Below are 21,017 nucleotides of genomic sequence, written 5' to 3' on the forward strand. Positions count from 1 at the left end.
GAACGGTCTTCGGTTAATACCTTTTTTAGGGTTAATCTATGACAAACCGGACAGGGTCCAGGTCGCAGAGGCAAAGATCATGACATTGACAAGGGAGCCGCACTGCTGAGGATTTCTGTACTGAGTTCAGGCAATAGTCCACAGAGGTGCTGTGGAATGATGCAGCCATCAGGTGCCAGTTCTGCAGAGACCTCTCAGATACACTCAAGGACACTCTGGCTCTACATACTCCACCTTGTTCCTTGGAGGAAGCCATGTCCCAGGCTATTCATTTGGATCGCCAACTTCAGGTGTGATGAGCGACAGGGGGTTCCTCTGAATCTGTCCACTTCTCTAAGGAGGAACCAATGGAGGTTAATTTCAGTAGGATCTTACTTTCCCACACATAAGCAGACAGATGTCCCTTAGAGAGGTATTCACATTGGTAGGGTCCTGACATTGAGAAACGCCTTATCGCGGCTGTCAGGTACACATGAATTGGTCAATTTATGCGCTAAGATTTCTCATTTATTTCTATATTCCACAGGAGTAATGCTATTCATATTTCATACTTCATAATTATATACTAAGCGTTACAGAGTGCTACTTTGTTTGTTAATTGTATATGGAGGTAGCTCCACATAGTAAGCATCTGATCACACCTATTTCTTGTATTGGAAGTGCCGTCAGTTTTTTCTATTTCCAATGGAGGTTGGAGCTGCCAGCTCTCGGGCCGTTAAAAGGAGACATCGGCCCAATCTCGGACTCTGTTTTTACTGTGGTCGCGCTGGGCATTTTCTCCGGGACTTTATGATACGCCCTCAAGTAAGCAAGCTGGCGGGAAACGTCTAAGTCTGGGTGATTGGCTTTCAGGTACCTTTTTACTCCTCTGATAAAGTACTGTGTTACGGATCCGGGTGGTGGAACCTCATTGCTGTGATACAAGGAGGGACCAGAGGGGTGTAACTAAGTGCCTACCCGGACCAACCTTGGCCACAAGGCGGCTTAGTCGACTCCGTGAACAAGGAGGGACTGGGAAGGTGAACCAGGTGCCATTCTGGGACCGACCTTGTGTGAGAGCAGGTGACGCCCACGGGACTGATGGCCGAGGCCGACTGGCACAGCAGATGAGCACGGCTGATAGACAGGCTGGCGATGCGGGTAGACAAGCAGGCAGGCACGGCCGATAGGCAGGCAGGCGGGCACGGCTGATATACAGGCTGGCGGGCACGGCTGATAGACAGGCTGGAGGGCACGGCTGATAGACAGGCTGGTGGGCACGGCTGATAGACAGACTGGCGGGCACGACTGATAGACAGGCAGGCGGGCACGACTGATAGGCAGGCGGGCACGGATGATAGACAGGCTGGCGGGCACTGGAACCTGAGGACTGAGGAGAGTGTTAGCACACAAACAACAATCTTGCACAGGCACCTCCATTTTGGAGGAGGTGCCTCATATAAGAGCAGTCCTCCGGCCATTGGCCAGGGACTCTTTAGGACGGTGGGCGTGGCCTCTGTAAGAGAGAGGGAGCGCGCGCGCCCTAAGTACAGTGCCCAGAGAACTGCGCGCGGTGCGTGCACCCCGGGCAGACGCAGGAGGGGAGCCGGAGGATGCCGCACCAGGACCGCGGCCGTGAGGGGATCGGCGCCTCTGCCCGGCAGGAGGCAGAGACGCCGATGCTACATACTGCTTAATGTGGAACTATGTTTTCAGAATCTGTGGTAATCTACACATGCTTTCATTGACTGTGTGTCTGCTGCCAACTTCAATAATTCAGGACTGGTTCTTAAATTAGGATTAGGGACAGTTAGATTAGAAAGACCCATTCAAATTGTCGCCATTGACAAGACACCAATGCTTCAGAACTTTGTCCAGCTGGCAACAGTGGATTTTATGATGACGTCATCAAGCAGCGCGAGCCTGTGTCAGGGAAGAAGCACCGGGCAGGAAGCAGAGGACGGATCCTCCAGCTCCGCTGCCATTTTGCTCCTGTCGGCAGCGGAGCTGGAGGGATCGCTCCCAGCCCGCCGCACAGGATGGGGGCAATCTGGCTATGGCCCCCCTGGAGCCTGGGGCTCCAAGAAGAAGGCCAGATTGCCCTCATCAGCCGCACTGCAAGGGCCCTCCTGACCCTTCGGGTCCTGGCAGTGCGGAGCACTGACGGCCATGTTAACCAGGGGCCCCCGTGCGTCCTGCTCGGGGGCCTGCTGAGGACCCGGGCCCACCGGAGAATTCTCCGATGTCCCGGTGCCCCAGTCCGACCCTGCTAGTAATTATGTCTGCACCGGACATCCCATAGAAAATTGTGCACAGAAAACACCTATCTAAAGCTGTAGTTCTAAAGATCATCAAATTATAAGTAGAATGCTGAAAAGTCACAGAACAGGTGAGTAACACCTGAGCCAGGATTTGCTCCTTTTTACAATTGTCAGCTTCATCTGTGCTAGTCTGTGCCGTGTAACCCAGCAAGCGCCTCTATTGTCACCATCCAAGTCCTTTTAGGGTCGCCTCAGGTGACTATGCACTGCCGGAGTAGTGAAATAGTATAGCACTCTGTTACCACGTTTGTTTGGAGTTAAAGGGATATTCCCATCTCTAAGATCCTATCCCAATATGTAGTAGGTATAATAATAATAATAACATTAGCAAATATCTCCAATTAGAAATGTAGTATAGTTTTTCTGAATCGTTATGTCTCTTTCCTCATGTGCAGGGCATTGCAGGACCTTAGGTATCCATGGTTACAATCACTAGCGACTAGCTAACTGTCACTATATCAGTGGTCGTAACCATGGATACCTAAGGTCCTGCGATGACTGCACATAAGGAAAGAGGCATAGCAAATCTGAAAAACTATACTACATATCTAATTGGAGGTATTTTCTAATATTATTATTATTACACCTACTACATATTGGGATAGGATCTTGGAGATGGGAATACCCCTTTAAGCCACACTTCCAACTTGGTACAGACCAGCCAGGAGTCTGAATATCGGTTCAGCTGCTTCAGATTACTGTCTTCCAACCAACTATTATTGCCAAACTCAGTCCGATAAGTCTGTATTGTTGACACCTGCAACTTTGCTACAAAAAGGTGCTTGATATCATCTCGTCTCTGCTACTTTTGGTGTTCTTCAGAACTTGAACTCTGCTGTAACAAGATAGCTCATATCAAACTCGCCTCTTATTCTCCTATTGCTCTTCACATTTTCAACTCTGCTGCAACAAGGCACCTGATAATGAACTCATCTCTACATTCCTGGTGCTGCAACATGTACAATTCTGCTGAGTCTAGTTACCTAATAACGAACTCATCTGAGGTATCCTAGTGCTGCAACATCTATAACTGAAGTTCTTGATAACCAACCTCAAAATGTTAATATTCTAATGAAAAAAATATATACATATATTAAAATCTAACATTCTTAGGGTCCAAGCAAATACTTTTTGTTTTAGTGAGTTATTCTGAGAATCTTGGCAGAGACATCTGTTCTGTTTGTCAGAACAATAGGACTGAAATGTGAAAATAGCTGTTTGGGGATAGCAAGTACAGTACATAAAGACAACCCCCGGAGACAACCCCTTCTTGAACTAAATGTTTGACCCCGATAAAATAGAAAACCTATACTCACCTCCCGTGCTGGCGCCATTCCAGCGGTGTCGGCACTCGCGGTTCATGGGCTCTGCCGCGGTGGAATGACACATGGTGGCCAGCGCCCAATCAGTGCTGGCGTCACTGTCCTCACCTTCATACGAAATTGAGCATGAAGAGGAAGTCAGATCAGCTGCAGTCCTTCCTCTTCATGTTCAAAACATCTAAAAGTGGGGCCAGTGATGCCAGCGCTGATTGGGTGCCAGGTGCCACGTTTCATTCCACTGCATCACAGCCCCAGGACCACAAGTGCCGACAACGCTGGAACGGCGCCAGCATGAGAGGTGAGTATAGGTTTTTTTATTTTATCAGGGCCAAACATTTAGTTCAAGAGAGTGTTCTAGTAGTGGACAATCCCTTTAAATGTCATAACTATAGGTTTTAAGTGTCCCCAAATGAAGAAATATTCAAATAACTAATATGCATATTCTACAAGTCAGTGGCGTTTTTCTAATAGGGTTGAAGATACCAGGACAAAAGCATACCACCACCACATATGAGGCAACAAAACAGGAAAAATAGTAACTAATGTGAATATATGGGAGGAAATGATATTTAAACCGGCCTAAAAATTGTTGGAGGTCAGATCTCTAATTCTTTGGGAATCTCAACCACAGACCACATCAAGCTTCAAGCCTCATAGACCACATGTAAGAACCAATGAATGTTTTGTTTTCTCTTTTGTAACCTAATACTTATTTTAGAGTGCTATGAACTGATTTTTCTTCATTTTTGTAACCACTTTTGAATGAAAATTAAACAGATTTGTTTTATCCACAAAATTCTATACTGAATGTCCGTTCAACCCTCACCGTGCTCTTACTTGAAGTAAGAAAGGGTTATTTTTACTAACATCAACTCATCTCAACTATCCTGGTGCTACTGTATGTACTGCTTTGCTGTTCCAGTGCCATCCACACATTTGGTTCTGCTGTATCTAGTGCTTTCTGCTTTGCTTATTTATCTGTTGTGTGGAATATCCAGATGTTCTATGAGCCATCCAGCAAGCCGAGCTCCGCTGTATTGTAGTGAGCTGGCCGGCTCTGGCTGTTCTGTGATAATTGATATAGAGCCTGTTACAGAAGTGATTACACAGGATGATGTTGCCACCTTGTGGCCAGACGTTGCACCTGCGCATGGTGTGATGACAGAGAAAAAGACTGAGCCTCCTGTGTCCCGCCCTAGAGAGTCATGTGACCAAAGTGGGAAGCAGGAAAAAGCGCGCGAGGAGTCTGCTGTGGTCTGTGAAAAGAGCCAGGACGGTGTGCAGGCCCTCGTGTGTGGCGCAGGAGAGACTCTCAACGTGATTTCTTCTATCTAACACCATATCCTCGGAGCCTTCCCCAGCTTCTGCACTGCTGAAGGATACAGCTATTACACTCCCTGCTACTGGAGTGTGGACTACATAAGGGGACCCACCAGAGCTTCTATCCGGATCAGAGAGACTGTAAGCGGGACCTCTGGCGAGAGGCCAAAGTATCCCTTCCTTTCTTTCAGCGAAGTCTGCTGTTCCTGTTTTTTTTTTTCCGTCTGGGACGCCCTCCTGCAAAGACAGACAGGCCTGCGACGGGGGACACATCCTTCTGGAGTAAAGGACTGGTAACGTGTGAGTAGGGACAGTGAGTGTCAGCTTATAAGTACACGTTATTACTGTGCATATTTACGGTTGTCATTTATTGTTTTTCTTTGCTGTGTTAAAAACGTATACAAGTAAAGATACGGTTATCAAGATAGAGTCTGTGTGTGGGGATCTTGCTGGGCCAGATCATAGATACCAATGCGCGGCCTTGCCCGCGGTCACTTCAGTATCATCGCCACTAGGCAGTACTCCTCACCATGACTTATGGGTTAGAGAATCTGCCTCATCACATAAGCCCATAACAACAGGTCTATGGAGAAACCGCAGATTGTGCATTGTGCAGCAGCATACCCGTCACAGGCAAATTGCAAACTCCAGCCCGCTACAATGAAAGGGAAAGACATGAATCATTTGGATGCAGGCAGGAGGAAATTCAGCAATCCTAGAAAAGAAAGCATTGACGTCACACATCGTAATGACTGATGAGACTTTACATGGGCAACACATTTATGATAGGGATATTGATCTCCTTTCCCTTATCATAGAAAAGAATAAAGTTGCAAGACTCAATTAAGGTCTGGAAGTGATAAGGGAGAAATTGAACTTACGATTACTGGAGAAAGGTGACTGTAAAATGACTCAGAATTTCGATTGGATTATCAAGAACGTAGAAGATGTCAGTTATGATCAGACTGAAGGAAATCATAAGATTTATTATTGAGCTCTACGTGACTTATAAGCTGCTTGTACACCTTGACCTCATATTACTACTTATCAGGACATAAACTAATGGCGTAAAAGCAATACACATTGTATCCAGAACTGGTGGATGGATTATTAAAGTAGTTTATTCTTGTTAATGTATACAAGTTTTTTTTTAATTCATGACTACAGACGCCCAGTCCTTCCAGTGAAGTCAGGTTTATTAGAGATAAAAAGATGAATCCTACGGCTCGATCTACACAAGGAACAGATAATGAAGGTGATCTGTGATGTGGATAATTCGGCTCATGGTTTCCATTGGATGACTCTCACAGCTATAGAGGCCGCTCTGCTGACTGCTTCACTGGAGTCCTCCGTGCATGCTTGGATTAAACTCACATCCTGTAGAAGAAGTTTCCGTCCCTCAGGAGTCTCGGATAGAGTTGTTAATGCTTTGAGGCAGTTTAGTCGGACCTTGCTGTCGTTATCTTTAACAAGAGCCAGCAGCTTAGGGATGGCACCAGAATGAAGGGCAGCGTATTTACCTGGTGAAAGAACAGGGTTGTGAGGGGGCTAGAATGATAATTAGGATTATCCCATTGATATTAAGCCAGGATTTACCTTGTGTGGTGATGGTAATATACATCAAAGCCCCTGCAACATTAGCTCGGACCTCAGCATCACTATCATCCAGTAGTTGCACCAGCAAAGGAATCACTTCAGCTTTGCACACACTTCCCTTTCCTTCTAGCGGCACGCTGTGTGAAGCAGGAGAGGGGAAGGTTACTTCAGAGTATGTGCACACGTTGAGTATTTGTAGCAGATTCTTTAGCACCAAAAACCAGAATGTTGGCAGGAAAAACGCTGCGTAAAATACACACTTTTTTTTTTTACACTTTTTTAAGTGCATTTTTTGCAGTGTTTTTACTTGAGGTTTTTTTTCCCATTAATTTGAATAAGTGAAAAACTGCAAAAACGCTTAAATAATTGACATGCTGCAGATCTGAAATTACACTCTGAGGCTACTTTCCGAAGATGAGTTTTTAGTGAGTTTTTATGCTGCATATTTTCGAAAGCATGCAAGTGACCTATTTTACTTAATGGGTGCAGAAAGTCTGCAACATCAAAAACTCACCAAAAGCTCATCGTGGGCACACAGCCTAAGGCCACGTCCACACATTGAGTATTTGGTGAGTTTTTTACCTCAGTGTCAAAACCAGGAGCGGAACAATAAGAGGAAAAGTATAATATAAACACCCACTCTTGATTTTGGCTTACAAATACTGAGGTAGAAAACTCACCAAATACTCCATGTGTGCACGTGGCCTAAGGGTTCAAATCAAAAGGTGAAAATAAGCAGCATGGTAATGAGATTTCAGAAAAAACGCAGCGTGTAAACAAGCCTTAACCCCTTTCCGGCCCAAGGCGTACTAATACGTATCTGTGCCCTGGGCCTTATGGGCCTGATATGTATTAGTACACCCTGGCGATTTCGCCCACACACAAGCGGTGCGGGCGAGATCGCCGCCTGGTGTCAGCTGATTGTTACAGCTGACACCCAGTGCTATGTGCAGGGAGCGGTCCCGCACCACTCCCGGCACATTAACTCCCGAAATGCTGTGATCGAAATCGATCGGAGCATTCCGGTGGCAAGAAGAGGTAAGCGCAGTACTTACCTTCTTTGCCGGCGTCCCGCGGCATCTGAGTCCGGTCCCGTATGTTGCCATGGTGACCCGACGTCATCATGACAACATCTGGGTCACCAGGAGGCAGGAAGTTGCTTTGGTCATGCGCAGTGCACGACCAAAGTAACTTCTCCCTGTGCAGCGCTGACAGGCTGCATGGCATAGGGAGCTGCTGCTCTCTATGCCATGCAGGCGATCAGGTTACAAAAAGTGAAAGTCCCATAGTGGGACAATGTGAAAAAGTAATAAAAATGTCAGAAAGTGAAAAAATTATTTAAAAAAAAAATTGCAAAAATATATTAAAAAAAGGAAAATAATAATAAAAAAAAATAAAAATATATTGTACCCATAAATAAATAATCTTATGAAAAAAAACAAAACAATAAAAGTACACATATTTGGTATCATCGCGTCCGGAACGACCTGACCTATAAAACTGTCCCGCTAGTTAACCCCTTTAGTGAACACGGTGAAAAAAATAAAAAAAAAAAACGAAACATAAAACAATGTTTTATCATCATACGGCCAAACAAAAAACGGAATAAAACGCGATCAAAAAGACGAATGTAAATAAAAAAGGCCAAAAAATAAAAAAGTTATAGCTCTCAGAATAAACAGATGCAAAAGTAATTCTTTTTTCTACAAAAATAGGTTTTATTGTGTAAAAGCGCCAAAATATAAAAAAAATATATATAAATGTAGTACCTCTGTAAACGTACTGACCCGAAGAATAAAGCTACCTTATAAATTTTACCACATGCAGAACGGCATAAAAAAAAAAATTCCTGAATTGTTGTTTTTTTTTTATTCTGCCTTCTAAAAATCAGAATAGAAAGCAATCAAAAAATGTCACGTGCCCGAAAATGATACCAATAAAAACGTCAACTTGTCCCGGAAAAAACAAGCCGTCACATGACTCAATCGGCCGAAATATGGAAAAATTATAAAAACCCGATATGAATCTGGTATTGCTGTAATTGCACCGACCTGAAGAATAAAGACATCTAATCACTTATACCGCACGAGGAACGGCGTAAAAAATAAACTTTAGGGTTAGGGTTGTGCTAGGGTTAGGGTTGTGCTAGGATTAGGGTTGGGGTTGGGCTAGGGTTGGGTTGGGCTAGGGTTAGGGTTGGGCTAGGGTTAGGGTAAGGTTGGGCTAGGGTTAGGGTTGGGCTAGGTTTAGGGTTGTGCTATTGGTTAGGGTTGTGCTAGGGTTAGGCTAGGGTTAGGGTTAGGCTAGGGTTAGGGTTAGGCTAGGGTTAGGCTAAGGTTAGGGTTAGGCTAGGGTTAGAGTCGGGCAAGGGTTGGTCTAGGGTTAGGGTTGGGCTAAGGTTAGGGTTGGGATTTTTTCAGAAGTAAAGAAAAAAAATGACGACGATATGGCAACTAATGTTGAGCGCAAGTGCTCGCTACTTGAGTTTGCATCGGGTGCTCGGGTATGCACTTAGTATAGCGGGTGCTCGAGTGACATGCTCAAGTCTCCGCCCCAAATGTTTTGCAGCTGTTATACAACCAAAAAAACCTTGCGGGGATTCCTTGCCATGCACGAGCGATCCCCGCATGTTTTTATTGGGTGTCTAAAAACCGTGAAACATGCAGGGCAGGGACTCGAGCATGTCACTTGAGCACCCGTGATACTTGGTGCATACCCCAGCACCCGATGCAAACTCAAATAGCGAGCACTTGCACTCAAGACTAATGACAACTTATTCAATATGATGACCTAATGGTATCAAATTCTGTGTCGTACCTCTGGGTTCAAAATGTTCACTATACCCCTTAATAAAATCCTTGAGGGGTGTAGTTTCCAAAGTGGAGTCACTGGGGGGAGGGGGGTGGTTTCCACTATTTAGGCACATCGTGGACTCCCAAAACACAACATGGCGTCCGCTAATTAGTCAAGCAAATTTTACATTCAAAAAGTCAAATAGCGCTCCTTCCCTTCTGTACCCTGCCGTGCACCCAAACAGTGGTTTTCCCCCACATATGGGGTATCGGCTTACTCGGGAGAAATTGAACAACAAATTGCATGGTGGAATTTCTCCTGTTAACCTTATGAAAATGCAAAATTGGGGGCTGAAAAACATTTTTGTTGAAAAAATGTGAACATTTTATTTTTACGGTTCAATGTTATAAACTTCTGTGAAGCACCTTGGGGTTCAGGGTGCTCACCACACATCTAGATAAGTTCCCTAAGGGGTCTAGTTTCCAAAATGGGGTCACTTGTGGGGTGTTTCCACTGTTTAGGTACATCAGGGGCTCTCCAAACGCAACACGGCGTCCGCTAATTATTCAAGCAAATTTTACATTCAAAAAGTCAAATGGCGCTCCTTCCCTTCCGAGCCCTGCCGTGCGCCCAAACAGTGGTTTTTCCTCACATATGGGGTATCTGCGTGCTCAGGGGAAATTGCACAACAAATTTTGGGGTCCATTTTTTCCTGTTACCCCTGAGAAAATAAAAAAATTTGGGTCTAAAGTAACATTTTTGTGAAAAAAGTTAAATGTTCATTTTTTTCTTCCACATTCCAAAAATTCCTGTGAAGAACCTGAAGGGTTAATAAAGTTCTTGATTGTGGTTTTGAGCACCTTGAGGGGTGCAGTTTTTAGAATGGTGTCACTTTTGGGTATTTTCTGTCATAAAGACCCCTCAAAGTCACTTCAAATGTGATGTGGTCTCTAAAAAAATGGTTTTGTAAATTTTGTTGTAAAAATGAGAAATCGCTGGTCAACTTTTAACCCTTATAGCTCCCTACTAAAAAAAAATTTTGGTTCCAAAATTGTGCTGATGTAAAGTAGACATGTGGGAAATGTTATTTATTAACTATTTTGTGTAACATATCTTTCTGATTTAAGGGCATAAAAATTAAAATTTTGAAAATTGCAAAATTTTCTAAATTTTCGCCAAATTTCCGATTTTTTCACAAATAAATGCAAGTGATATCGAAGAAATTTTACCACTATCATGAAGTCACGAAATATGTCACGAAAAAACAATCTCAGAATCAGCGGGATCCGTTGAAGCGTTCCAGGGTAATTACCTCATAAAGTGACAGTGGTCAGAATTGTAAAAATTGGCCTGGTCATTAACGTGCAAACCACCCTCGGGGGTAAAGGGGTTAAACATTGCTATTTAAAGAGGACCTGTCACCTGATAAATAGTAGCAAAAACTATGGCCACAAAAACAATGGTGACAGGTCTTTAAGAATTTTAAAGAATATGAATTTCTTTTCTATTTAACTCACATCACAGACAAAAAGAAAGGGATACAATCCAGAAAAAAAGACCAGCAAAGACAAGAGTAGGAGACCTTACAATGATTGGCCCACAATACACTACTATATATGCTCCCCTATATAGTGTATAAATAACTACACCATCGTGTGTCTAATCATAAGCACTGTACAGTATAGTGCCCAAATAATTGTGCCATACATTGGCCAAATAACATTTCTATACAGTAATAATAATATACGGTGTTGCCCCCGCCATATATTACAAATATAATATACTGTACAGTTTCTAAATAGCAGTACCAGCTGATAAGTAAATACAAGTATATAATGCTCCAATAACCCAACATACAATAACCAACATAATAACATAATCTAATAGCAGTATGTACAGTCAGTGTCTAAATAAAGCTAATATACTAATAATATTCATGGTGGTCACAAGCCATCTATAGCCTCTCCATAAGGAGGGGTAACTGATGTACCTGATGCAATTGCAAAAGTCGCACACCCCTAAGACCTTACAAGAACAATAGTAAATAGTTTCATCACCTACATTTATTTTTAGCAAAAATCTGATTATTACCGCAACGTGACAAAGGCAATAGCATGGCTAGACCATTTTCAGACCGGTTAACATAAAGAAAAAGGCTAGGTATCCCTAGACTAGTTACTAGGTGTACATTGCCTAACAGTCTTGTAAATCTTAATGTATCATTGCACCCACAGGCTGGAGGATTTTGTTATTTGTAAAAGATTACACATTAGAATTTCATGTCAATAGCACTTTTAGAAATATATTTACTTACAAAATTGGTGACGTGTTCAATACTTATTTCACCCGCTGTATGTAAAATAGACTTTACAAAAGTGCAAATTAAAAGAATAAGGTGAAAATGAAAAACACCAAAAATTGGGCAAATAAGAAAAAGGTGGAATAATGAAAAGGACCCTCATTTTTTCCTTTATTGTCCGCTTCATCTTTTTGTCTGCTTTTGAAACTAATCAACCCTGCTCCCTCTCGTCTTACCAGAAGAAACCCTTATCCAACCCTGTTAATGAATCTCGTATGTAGGCCTTTTCTGTTTGATCTTATGGTTTCGCACTGTGTATAACATGTACCTTACTGGTATTACATAAAGCCCTTATATATTAGCACTATCAAGTGTATTGTAAGTTTTGAGTAGAGATTAATCGTAGTGTTGTTAGGAACATGACTACACTGTCATTAACCTTTAGTTGTTTTTTCTGCTTACTTCCCGCAAGCAATAACACTCAAGGTTACTAAACTTTAATACTCTTATAATGGCTTTGATAAAACAATATGGTCAAACCTCAAAGCTTCTACCACTTGTCCGAAAAGTAATTATCAAGTAATTATTTGCTAAACTGAATATACTGATATCCCGAATCCAGAGTTCCTGCAATTAATAGCAAGTGTTCAACTCACTGAATACATCAATTAGTTACTTGGTAACTTTTATGGCGGTGGGTCTCATAGGGATAAAGCACGCTGGATGTGGCTGCAATATACCCAGTGTACAAACAGCCGGGCTTACATATTTATGTGGGGTATGAAATGTTATATCAGGCTCCTCTTACTCCAGGGTTCTTTTTGCACATGGAGCTTATACAGGAAATAAGAAAGGATTATTACATTTCCCACCACAGACTCTGTTCATACATAAGCTGATTGATTTTCTTATATTCTGCACATGGCCCTGACAACATTTTTGTGATCTCACTCTCCAATGGGATATCTGCACTAATCCCTTGCCGTACATAACGCACTATGACATCATGTAGCGTGTGCAGGTGTATCAGGAGCTGAGTCAAATTCCCACAAGGCTGGTGGCGGCTGTGTTATACAGCCAGCACCTGCTTATAACTGCAGCAATCTGAGCTAGCTCTCTGGCAGCGGCATTTTAGTGGCACGATATTGTCTGTCACTCCCTTCCTTCCCCACGACATGATCATGGGGTGCTGATGGGTTACCATGGAAGCTATGGGACTGCTGAATGCCCCATGTCATCGCCATCTTGGTACCTCTGAGAAGCCCAGCCCCAAGCTGGGCTTAATAAGAGACCATGATTTGTACCATATACTGCAATAGTAGAGTATTGCGGTATATAGTACAAGCGATAAAATGATCCCATATAGCAGGGGTGGGGAACCTCTGGCCCGGAAGTGTCCCTTTCTCCGGCCCCAGGGCAGATTTCTGGGGACTGCAGTGTTTCACCGGCCGTGGGCCCTTTAATTGCTCCTGAGACTGCAAGCACGCGCACACAGCGTTCAGTGTTTATATGCCTCCAGCGCTTCGGTGATGTCTATATGCCCCCAGCCACTCCTGTGATGTCTATATGTCCCCAGCGTCTTCTGTGATGTATCTATGCCCCCCAACGTCTCCTGTGATGTCTACAGACCCCCAGCGTTTCCTGTGATATATATGCCCCAAGCGTCTCCTGTGATGTATATATGCCCCCAGCGTCTCCTGTGATATATATATGCCCCCAGCGTCTCCTGTGATATATATATATATGCCCCTAGCGTCTCCTGTGATATATATGCCCCAAGCGTCTCCTGTGATGTATATATGCCCCCAGCGGCTCCTGTGATGTACCGTATTTTTCGATTTGGGGGGAAAATAGGGGTGCGTCTTACAAAGGGAAATCACCTTACCGGCTGTGGTGGAATGGAACGGGGTCTTGGATATGTTGCAGAGGCAGGAGATGCTACGGGGTCTCGGAGATGCTGCGGAGACAGGATGGGGTGTTCGGAGGCGGCTGCGGGGTCCATGCTGTCTGCTGGAGGTGTTCGGTGGTGCGGGAGCTCCGCCGACATTTTCTGGCAGCCGGAGCCCCGCACCTTCCATACTGTCCTATGCGGTGGACTCCGGAAAAATGGCCGCCGGAGGCGTCGCATGCCCAGATTGAGATCTCGGCACCGAGACAGTATGGAAGGACAGTATGGAAGGTGCAGGGCTCCGGCTGCCAGAAAATGTCAGCGGACCCTCCGCACCACCGAACACCTCCAGAAGAACCTGGCAGACAGCATGGAGCCTGCAGCCGCCTCAGAACACCCCGTCCTGCCTCCGCACCATCTTCGGGACCCCGCAGCATCTCCTGCCTCCACAGCATCTCCGGGACCATGCAGCATCTCCTGCCTCTGCAGCATCTCCGGGACCCTGCAGCATCTCAGGGAATCCGCAGTATCTGCTGCCTCCGAAGCATCTCCTGCCTCAGCCAGCGGCAACCCTGGGACCCCACTCTACCAACACCGCCCCCCCCAGGTAAGCTGATTATAGTACGCACTGGTTTATTAAAAAACATTTTTTCCTATTTTCCTCCCCAAAATTTGGGGTGCATCTTATAAACTGGTGCGTTTTATAATCCGCAAAATACGGTATGTATGCCCCCGGCGTCTCCTGTAATGTATATATTTACCCAGCCCCTCCTGTGATGTATATAAGCCACCAGCATTTCCTGTGATCAGAACTTACTGCTGGGAGTTCTTTTCAAAATTCATCACAAAGAGTTGATTCCAGACCAATGCAAATCTGGAAAAGCAGTTGCGAGTAGTAACATCATCACTACCACCTAACATGACATGTCTCAGCAAAGAGAAGCAGCTCCAGCTATCACATTAGCTGTGAGTTAATTAATTGTTTGACCAAATATGGCGGGATAAATTTAAAATAGATCATTTTTTTACGGCCCATGAATGATGGTATAAATATCCAAATGGCCCCCAGCAGAAAAAGGTTCCCCACCCCTGCCCTACAATATAAATGTCAAACTCTGGCCCGTGGGCCAAATCTGGCCCGCAGGGTGGATTTATTTGGCCCACAACACCAGAACCACCACCCCTATGTGTGGCCATTATTCCGTATTGAGGACTACATGGTGCCCATAATACTATATGGAGGACTATGTGGGGCCCATTATTCTGTATGGAGGACTATGTGGGGCCCATTATTCTGTATGGAGGACTTTGTGGGGCCCATTATTCTGTATACTAGCTGGCCTGTCACTTTGTCCAAGTTTTCCATTTTGGCCCTCAGTGTGTTTGAGTTTGACATCCCAGCCCTAGAGTAACTAAAAAGAGTAAAGTAAAAAAAAAAAAAAAATAGTAACAGAAAAAAAAGAAAATTTGAATCACCACTTTTCCACAGTTAAAAACACCAAAATGAAAAAAAAAATGAAAAGAAAAAGCTTATTTGATATTGCCAACTCCATTAAAGTCCTATCTATGAAAATATAAAATCACTTATAAGTTAAGTAAAATTGAGTTGCCTTTTTCCACAATGTGGAATGAATGAAGCATTGGTTGGGCATGCGCAACGCTGCTCCATTCTAACAGGGTTAAAAGTGCTCCATAGGAGATAAAAATTCCCCATTCAGTGATCAGACCCCCACCAATCAATAAGTTATCATTATTCCTGTAGATAGATGATAACTTGTTTTCAACTAAGAACTCCTTTAGGATCTTTTTAAAATAGAAAATAGTTACATATCTTATATCTATCATATATACAGTAGAAAAAAATTAAGACAATAACAGGTGAGAAAAACTTGTAATACTTACAGAGGGTGAAATAAGTATTGAATACGTCACCAATTTTTCAAGTAAATATATTTCTAAAGGTGCCATTGACATGAAATTCTCACCAGATGTCGGTAACAACCCATCCAATTCACTCAGGCAAAGAAATCAAACCATAGATGTCCATAAATTAAGTTATGTGTAATAATAAGAACTAACACAGGGAAAAGGTATTTAACACATGAAGAAAGAGAGGTGGAAAAAGCCATGGAAAGCCATGACACCAGCTGAAATCCATCAGTAATTAGAAAGCAATCCTGCCACTTAGTGAAAAATAATATCAGCTGGTTCAACAGATGGCTTATAAAAAGTCTCCTTACCAGGGTGCCACACAAGAAACATCTCATGATGGTTAAAACCAATGAGCTTTCTCAAGACCTTCACAACCTTACTGCTGCAAAATATACTGATGACATTGGTTATAGAAGAATTTCTAAACTACTGAAGGATCCAGTGAGCACTGTTCGGGCCATAATCTGGAAATAGAACGAACATCATTTCATCACAAACCGGCCACAATCATGTGCTTCCCGCAAGATTTCAGACAGAGGAGTGAAAAGAATTATCAGAACAGTTGTCCAAGAGCCAAGGCCAACCTGTGGAGAGCTACAGAACGACCTGGAATCAGCACATATAATTGTTTCAAAGAAAACTATAAGTATTGCACTCAACCTCCATGGTCTGTATGCACGTTCACCACGCAAGACTCCATTGCTGAACAAAAAGCATGTTCAAGAGCGTATAAAGTTTGCTCAACAACATTTAGACAAGGTTGTTAAATACTGGGAGAATATTGTCCGGTCAGATGAAACCAAAATTGAACTGTTTGGATGCCTTAATACACACTATGTATGTTTGGGGGCCAAAATACACTGCATATCATCCCCAAAAAACATACCAACAGTGAAGTTTGGAGATGGGAACATCATGGTGTGGGGCTGTTTTTCAGCATAAGGCACTCGGAAACTTCACATACCGTAATTGAAGGAAGGATAAATGGACAAATGTAATGATACATTCTTGATAAATCTGCTGCCATCTACCAGGATGATGAAGATGAAAAGAGGGTGGACATTTCAGCAAGACAAGATCCCAAACACACAACCAAGGAAAATCTCTGGTTTAAGAGAAAGAAAATAAAGCTGCTGGAATGGCCCAGTCAATCCCCTGACCTGAATTCCAATTTATGGAAGGAACTAAAGCTCAGAGGTCATAGAAGGAGCCCACATAACATTCAGGATCTGAAGAGTGTTTGTGTGGAAGAATGGGCCAAAATTACACCCAAGCAATGCATGCGACTAGTTTCTCCATACAGGAGACGTCTTGAAGCTGTCATCGCCAATGAAGGCTTTTGTGCGAAGTATTAAATAAATTTCAGTAAGTGTGTCCAATACTTTTTCCCTGTGTCATTTCTCATTATTACACAAAAATTTATGGACACCTATGGTTTGACTTCTTTGGCTGTATGGATTGGATGGGTTGTTACCAACATCTAGTGAAAATTTCATATCAATAGCACCTTTAGAAATATATTGACTTAGAAAATTGGTGATGTGTTCAATACTTAATTCACCCATTGTGTATATACATATATATATATATATATACACAGTACAGACCAAAAGTTTGGACACACCTTCTCATGTAAAGATTTTTCTGTATTTTCATGACTATGAAAATTGTACATTCACACTGAAGGCATCAAAACTATGAATTAACACATGTGGAATTCTATATTTAACAAAAAAGTGTGAAACAACTGAAAATATGTCTTATATTCTAGGTTCTTCAAAGTAGCCACCTTTTGCACACTCTTGGCATTCTCTTGATGAGCTTCAAGAGGTAGTCACCGGAAATGGTCTTCCAACAATCTTGAAGGAGTTCCCAGAGATGCTTAGCACTTGTTGGCCCTTTTGCCATCACTCTGCGGTCCAGCTCACCCCAAACCATCTCGATTTGGTTCAGGTCTGGTGACTGTGGAGGCCAGGTCATCTGGCGTAGCACCCCATCACTCACCTTCTTGGTCAAATAGCCCTTACACAGCCTGGAGGTGTGTTTGGGGTCATTGTCCTGTTGAAAAATAAATGATGGTCCAACTAAACGCAAACGGCATGAAATAGCATGCCGCTACAAGATGCTGTGGTAGCCATGCTGGTTCAGTATGCCTTCAATTTTGAATAAATCCCCATCAGTGTCACCAGCAAAGCACCCCCATACCATCACACCTCCTCCTCCATGGTTCACGGTGGGAACCAGGCATGTAGAGTCCATCCGTTCACCTTTTCTGCGTCGCACAAAGACACGGTGGTTGGAACCAAAGATCTCAAATTTGGACTCATCAGACCAAATCACAGATTTCCACTGGTCTAATGTCCATTCCTTGTGTTCTTTAGCCCAAACAAGTCTCTTCTGCGTGTTGCCTGTCCTTAGCAGTGGTTTCCTAGCAGCTATTTTACCATGAAGGCCTGCTGCACAAAGTCTCCTCTTAACAGTTGTTGCAGAGATGTGTCTGCTGCTAGAACTCTGTGTGGCATTGACCTGGTCTCTAATCTGAGCTGCGGTTAACCTGGGATTTCTGAGGCTGGTGACTCAGATAAACTTATCCTCAGAAGCAGAGGTGACTCTTGGTCTTCCTTTCCTGGGGCGGTCCTCAAGTGAGCCAGTTTCTTTGTAGCGCTTGATGGTTTTTGCAACCGCACTTGGGGACACTTTCAAAGTTTTCCCAATTTTTTGGACTGACTGACCTTCATTTCTTAAAGTAATGATGGTCACTCGTATTTCTTTACTCAGCCGCTTTTTTCTTTCCATAATACAAATTCTAACAGTCTATTCAGTTGGACTATCAGCTGTGTATACACCAGACTTCTGCACAACACAACTGATGGTCCCAACCCCATTTATAAGGCAAGAAATCCCACTTATTAAACCCGACAGGGCACACCTGTGAAGTGAAAACCATTTCCGGTGACTACCTCTTGAAGCTCATCAAGAGAATGCCAAGAGTGTGCAAAGCAGTCATCAAAGGAAAAGGTGGCTACTGTGAAGAACCTAGAATATAAGACATATTTTCAGTTGTTTCACACTTTTTTGTTAAGTATATAATTCCACATGTGTTAATTCATAGTTTTGATGCCTTCAGTGTGAATGTACAATTTTTATAGTCAGGAAAATACAGAAAAATCTTTAAATGAGAAGGTGTGTCCAAACTTTTGGTCTGTACTGTATGGATAGATAGGTAGATATTCTTTTTTATTAGATTCGGTCACATAAATAGAGCAATGATACTGTACTTGTCATCTTTCTGGGTGTTGATAAGAGTGACAATGACATTCATGTAGAAATGTTGCCCTCTAGTGGCATTACAGGAATATTGACAGATCTCCAATCCTCACCATATTTCCATGAGGACACAGGCAGCCTTCCTTCTAACGCTTACTAAAGGGTGGCTGAGCTTTTCTTTGAGAACCATCACAGCTCCTGCTCCAAGAGCCTGGGAAGCGTCTGCTTGTAAGCAGAAATGTAATGTTTCCAAGATGACCTCCTGAATTTCATCCAGCTCGGACTCCAACTTCCTCACCAGCTGTGAGACTAGGCCTGCGTCAACCAGAGCGGCTGCACCTGCAATACAAGCATGACACAATATGTGATGTGGCAGTAACCATATTGGGCTCACACTTTGTCCACTCAGCATTTTTTTTTGTAAACCTGGCAGATTAAAGTCTGCCCGCTTTAACTCTATGAATGTCCTGTAGATTCATGTCATACAATAAAATACACAGTGAGACTGGCAGCGCAGCTCTGCTGTTCTAATGAGGTCACACATCCCTATTAGAGATATACCGTTCTGTGGTATTTTTAACACACTCATTTCCAGAGCGCATAGCATAGAGGGAACAGCCACTGTCACTGCACAATGTCAAAATTATACTATATAAAAACAATACATTTCATAACTAACAGTCAATGAACCCCAAAACCTTATTATGACACCTCAAAAGCTGACCATATATATTAGATAGCTGTTGCCCAAATGATGCTCCGGTCGATCATTCGGCCGACAGCGATCTCAGCTGACTTTCCCATACACAGAAGCAATTGTTTGGCCTACTGCTCCAATGTCCAATATAAGAAAGCCGCCGACTGGCACGTAATCCGGCAACTTATCTCTGGGAGAACAACGTGATCGGTAACCCAAAATCGGACATGCACGATCAACAACTCTCCAGGACATCAATTGGCTGGTGTCGCCATACACATTAGACCGTTGGCCAAACCTGTCGATATCAGTGTGTTCGGTCCATATTAGTCTAAACTGCATGTGACTGCAGACTTGTGAATCTTCACATCGCGCACACTGCGTGCTGTGAGGATTCTCCGGTACCGGGCGGTTATGTGACGGCAAGTATGTGATTTGCATACTTCCGCCCACATTCTGACTAGACTGTTTCTGGACCTTCCTCAATGCACTAGCATTGAGCGAGGCCATGCCTATTTAGTCAGCAAGTGACTGCATGTATGCAAATCACATACTGCTGCTGCCAGTCACTCAGGAGTCTGAGTGACGGTGGAGATGCAGCGCTGGAGCAGCAGGAGGTAAGTAGGGCCTCATTCAGACGTCAGTGATTTTTCTTGTACGCATAAAACCATCCGAGTTTCATTAGTGTGTTAGATCAGACTGTCATTAGAATTTGGTTAGGGTGTCAGCTTTTACCATCAGAGGGTGGACAGAGTTTCAACAGTTTTTGCTGGATGAAAAAAAAAAAGATGAAGGTTTCTCAACCTTCTAAAACATCCTGTGAAAACGGACAGGACAAGGATGGCATCTGAGTGCTGTTTGACTTTTTCACGGACCCATAGACTTGCATGGATTGAACCAAGACTCAAATCAAAATCAGACATGTCTCCGTGTTTTTTGTGCGGACCACTCAGTCGGTGAAAATACATGGACAAGAGAGCAGCCCCATAAACTTTCACGGGTACGAGTTCTATCTGCAAAAACCACGGTTAGAACTTGTATGTGAAAAACTGACGTTTGAATGAGACTTAAGACTGATTTTCTCATCTTCAAGAGGATCAAGTCTTTGGGCCTGGATTGATGTTTGGACTGCAGTACAGAGTGAGAGAAAGCCTGACAAATGTGGGTACAGCTGGCTTTGGCATTGTACCCATGTCTCCCTCTCCATATCTAATGAGAAGTAGGAGGTTTGAAAGTGGCTAGCTTCTATAGCTGCCAAGTTGGCCAGAGAAAGATTACCGAGTAGAAGGCCAGCAGCAGTGGGTAGCTTAATCAGCCCCCCAAATAACATTCTGAGTGCACCAAGCTGCACACAAGCCTAAGATCACCAATGGCAATGTCAGCTGGAGTGATGTAAATCCCCCATCACTGGACTCTGGAACAATAGATTTGTGGACATTTTGCTACCAACTATCTGCTTGCTGACTGTGTCAAGGTTTTTCACAATTCAGTCACAAAAGGCGCTCTCATACGGCGATGGAGGTCACACAACACCACGGTAATCCGAATTGTTTGCGAAAGGTCTCTAGTTCAGACCATGACATCACATACTCATAGGCCTCAT

The 21,017-nt window shown here is 43.5% G+C and overlaps 1 protein-coding gene across 1 annotated transcript; it reads right to left on the bottom strand.

The window, feature by feature from the left end:
- Positions 1-6,041: 6,041 nt before the first annotated feature.
- Positions 6,042-19,924, bottom strand: LOC141261317 (radial spoke head 14 homolog). The gene is made up of 4 exons (XM_073676212.1): positions 19,876-19,924; positions 18,831-19,056; positions 6,539-6,675; positions 6,042-6,462 (listed from the first exon to the last, which is right to left on the bottom strand). Exons 1-4 carry the CDS (start codon positions 19,922-19,924, stop codon positions 6,224-6,226), a joined length of 651 nt encoding a protein of 216 aa, XP_073532313.1. The 3' UTR covers positions 6,042-6,223.
- Between the last annotated feature and the right edge of the window lie 1,093 nt (positions 19,925-21,017).

The sequence above is a fragment of the Phyllobates terribilis genome, unplaced genomic scaffold (assembly GCF_046119375.1).
Source record: "Phyllobates terribilis strain yellow unplaced genomic scaffold, ASM4611937v1 Scaffold_1__5_contigs__length_1240528914, whole genome shotgun sequence".
Classification (NCBI taxonomy): Eukaryota; Metazoa; Chordata; class Amphibia; order Anura; family Dendrobatidae; genus Phyllobates; species Phyllobates terribilis.

Bases quoted from the DNA above. Each gene is read 5' to 3' on its own strand.
- LOC141261317 (XM_073676212.1), bottom strand. From the start codon at position 19,924: ATGGCCTCGCTCAATGCTAGTGCATTGAGGAAGGTCCAGAAACAGTCT. The intron at 19,057-19,875 runs GTCAGAATGTGG...CTTGTATTGCAG, and splicing joins GAAGGTCCAGAAACAGTCTA to GTGCAGCCGCTCTGGTTGAC. The intron at 6,463-6,538 runs GTAAATCCTGGC...TTCTTTCACCAG, and splicing joins TATTACCATCACCACACAAG to GTAAATACGCTGCCCTTCAT.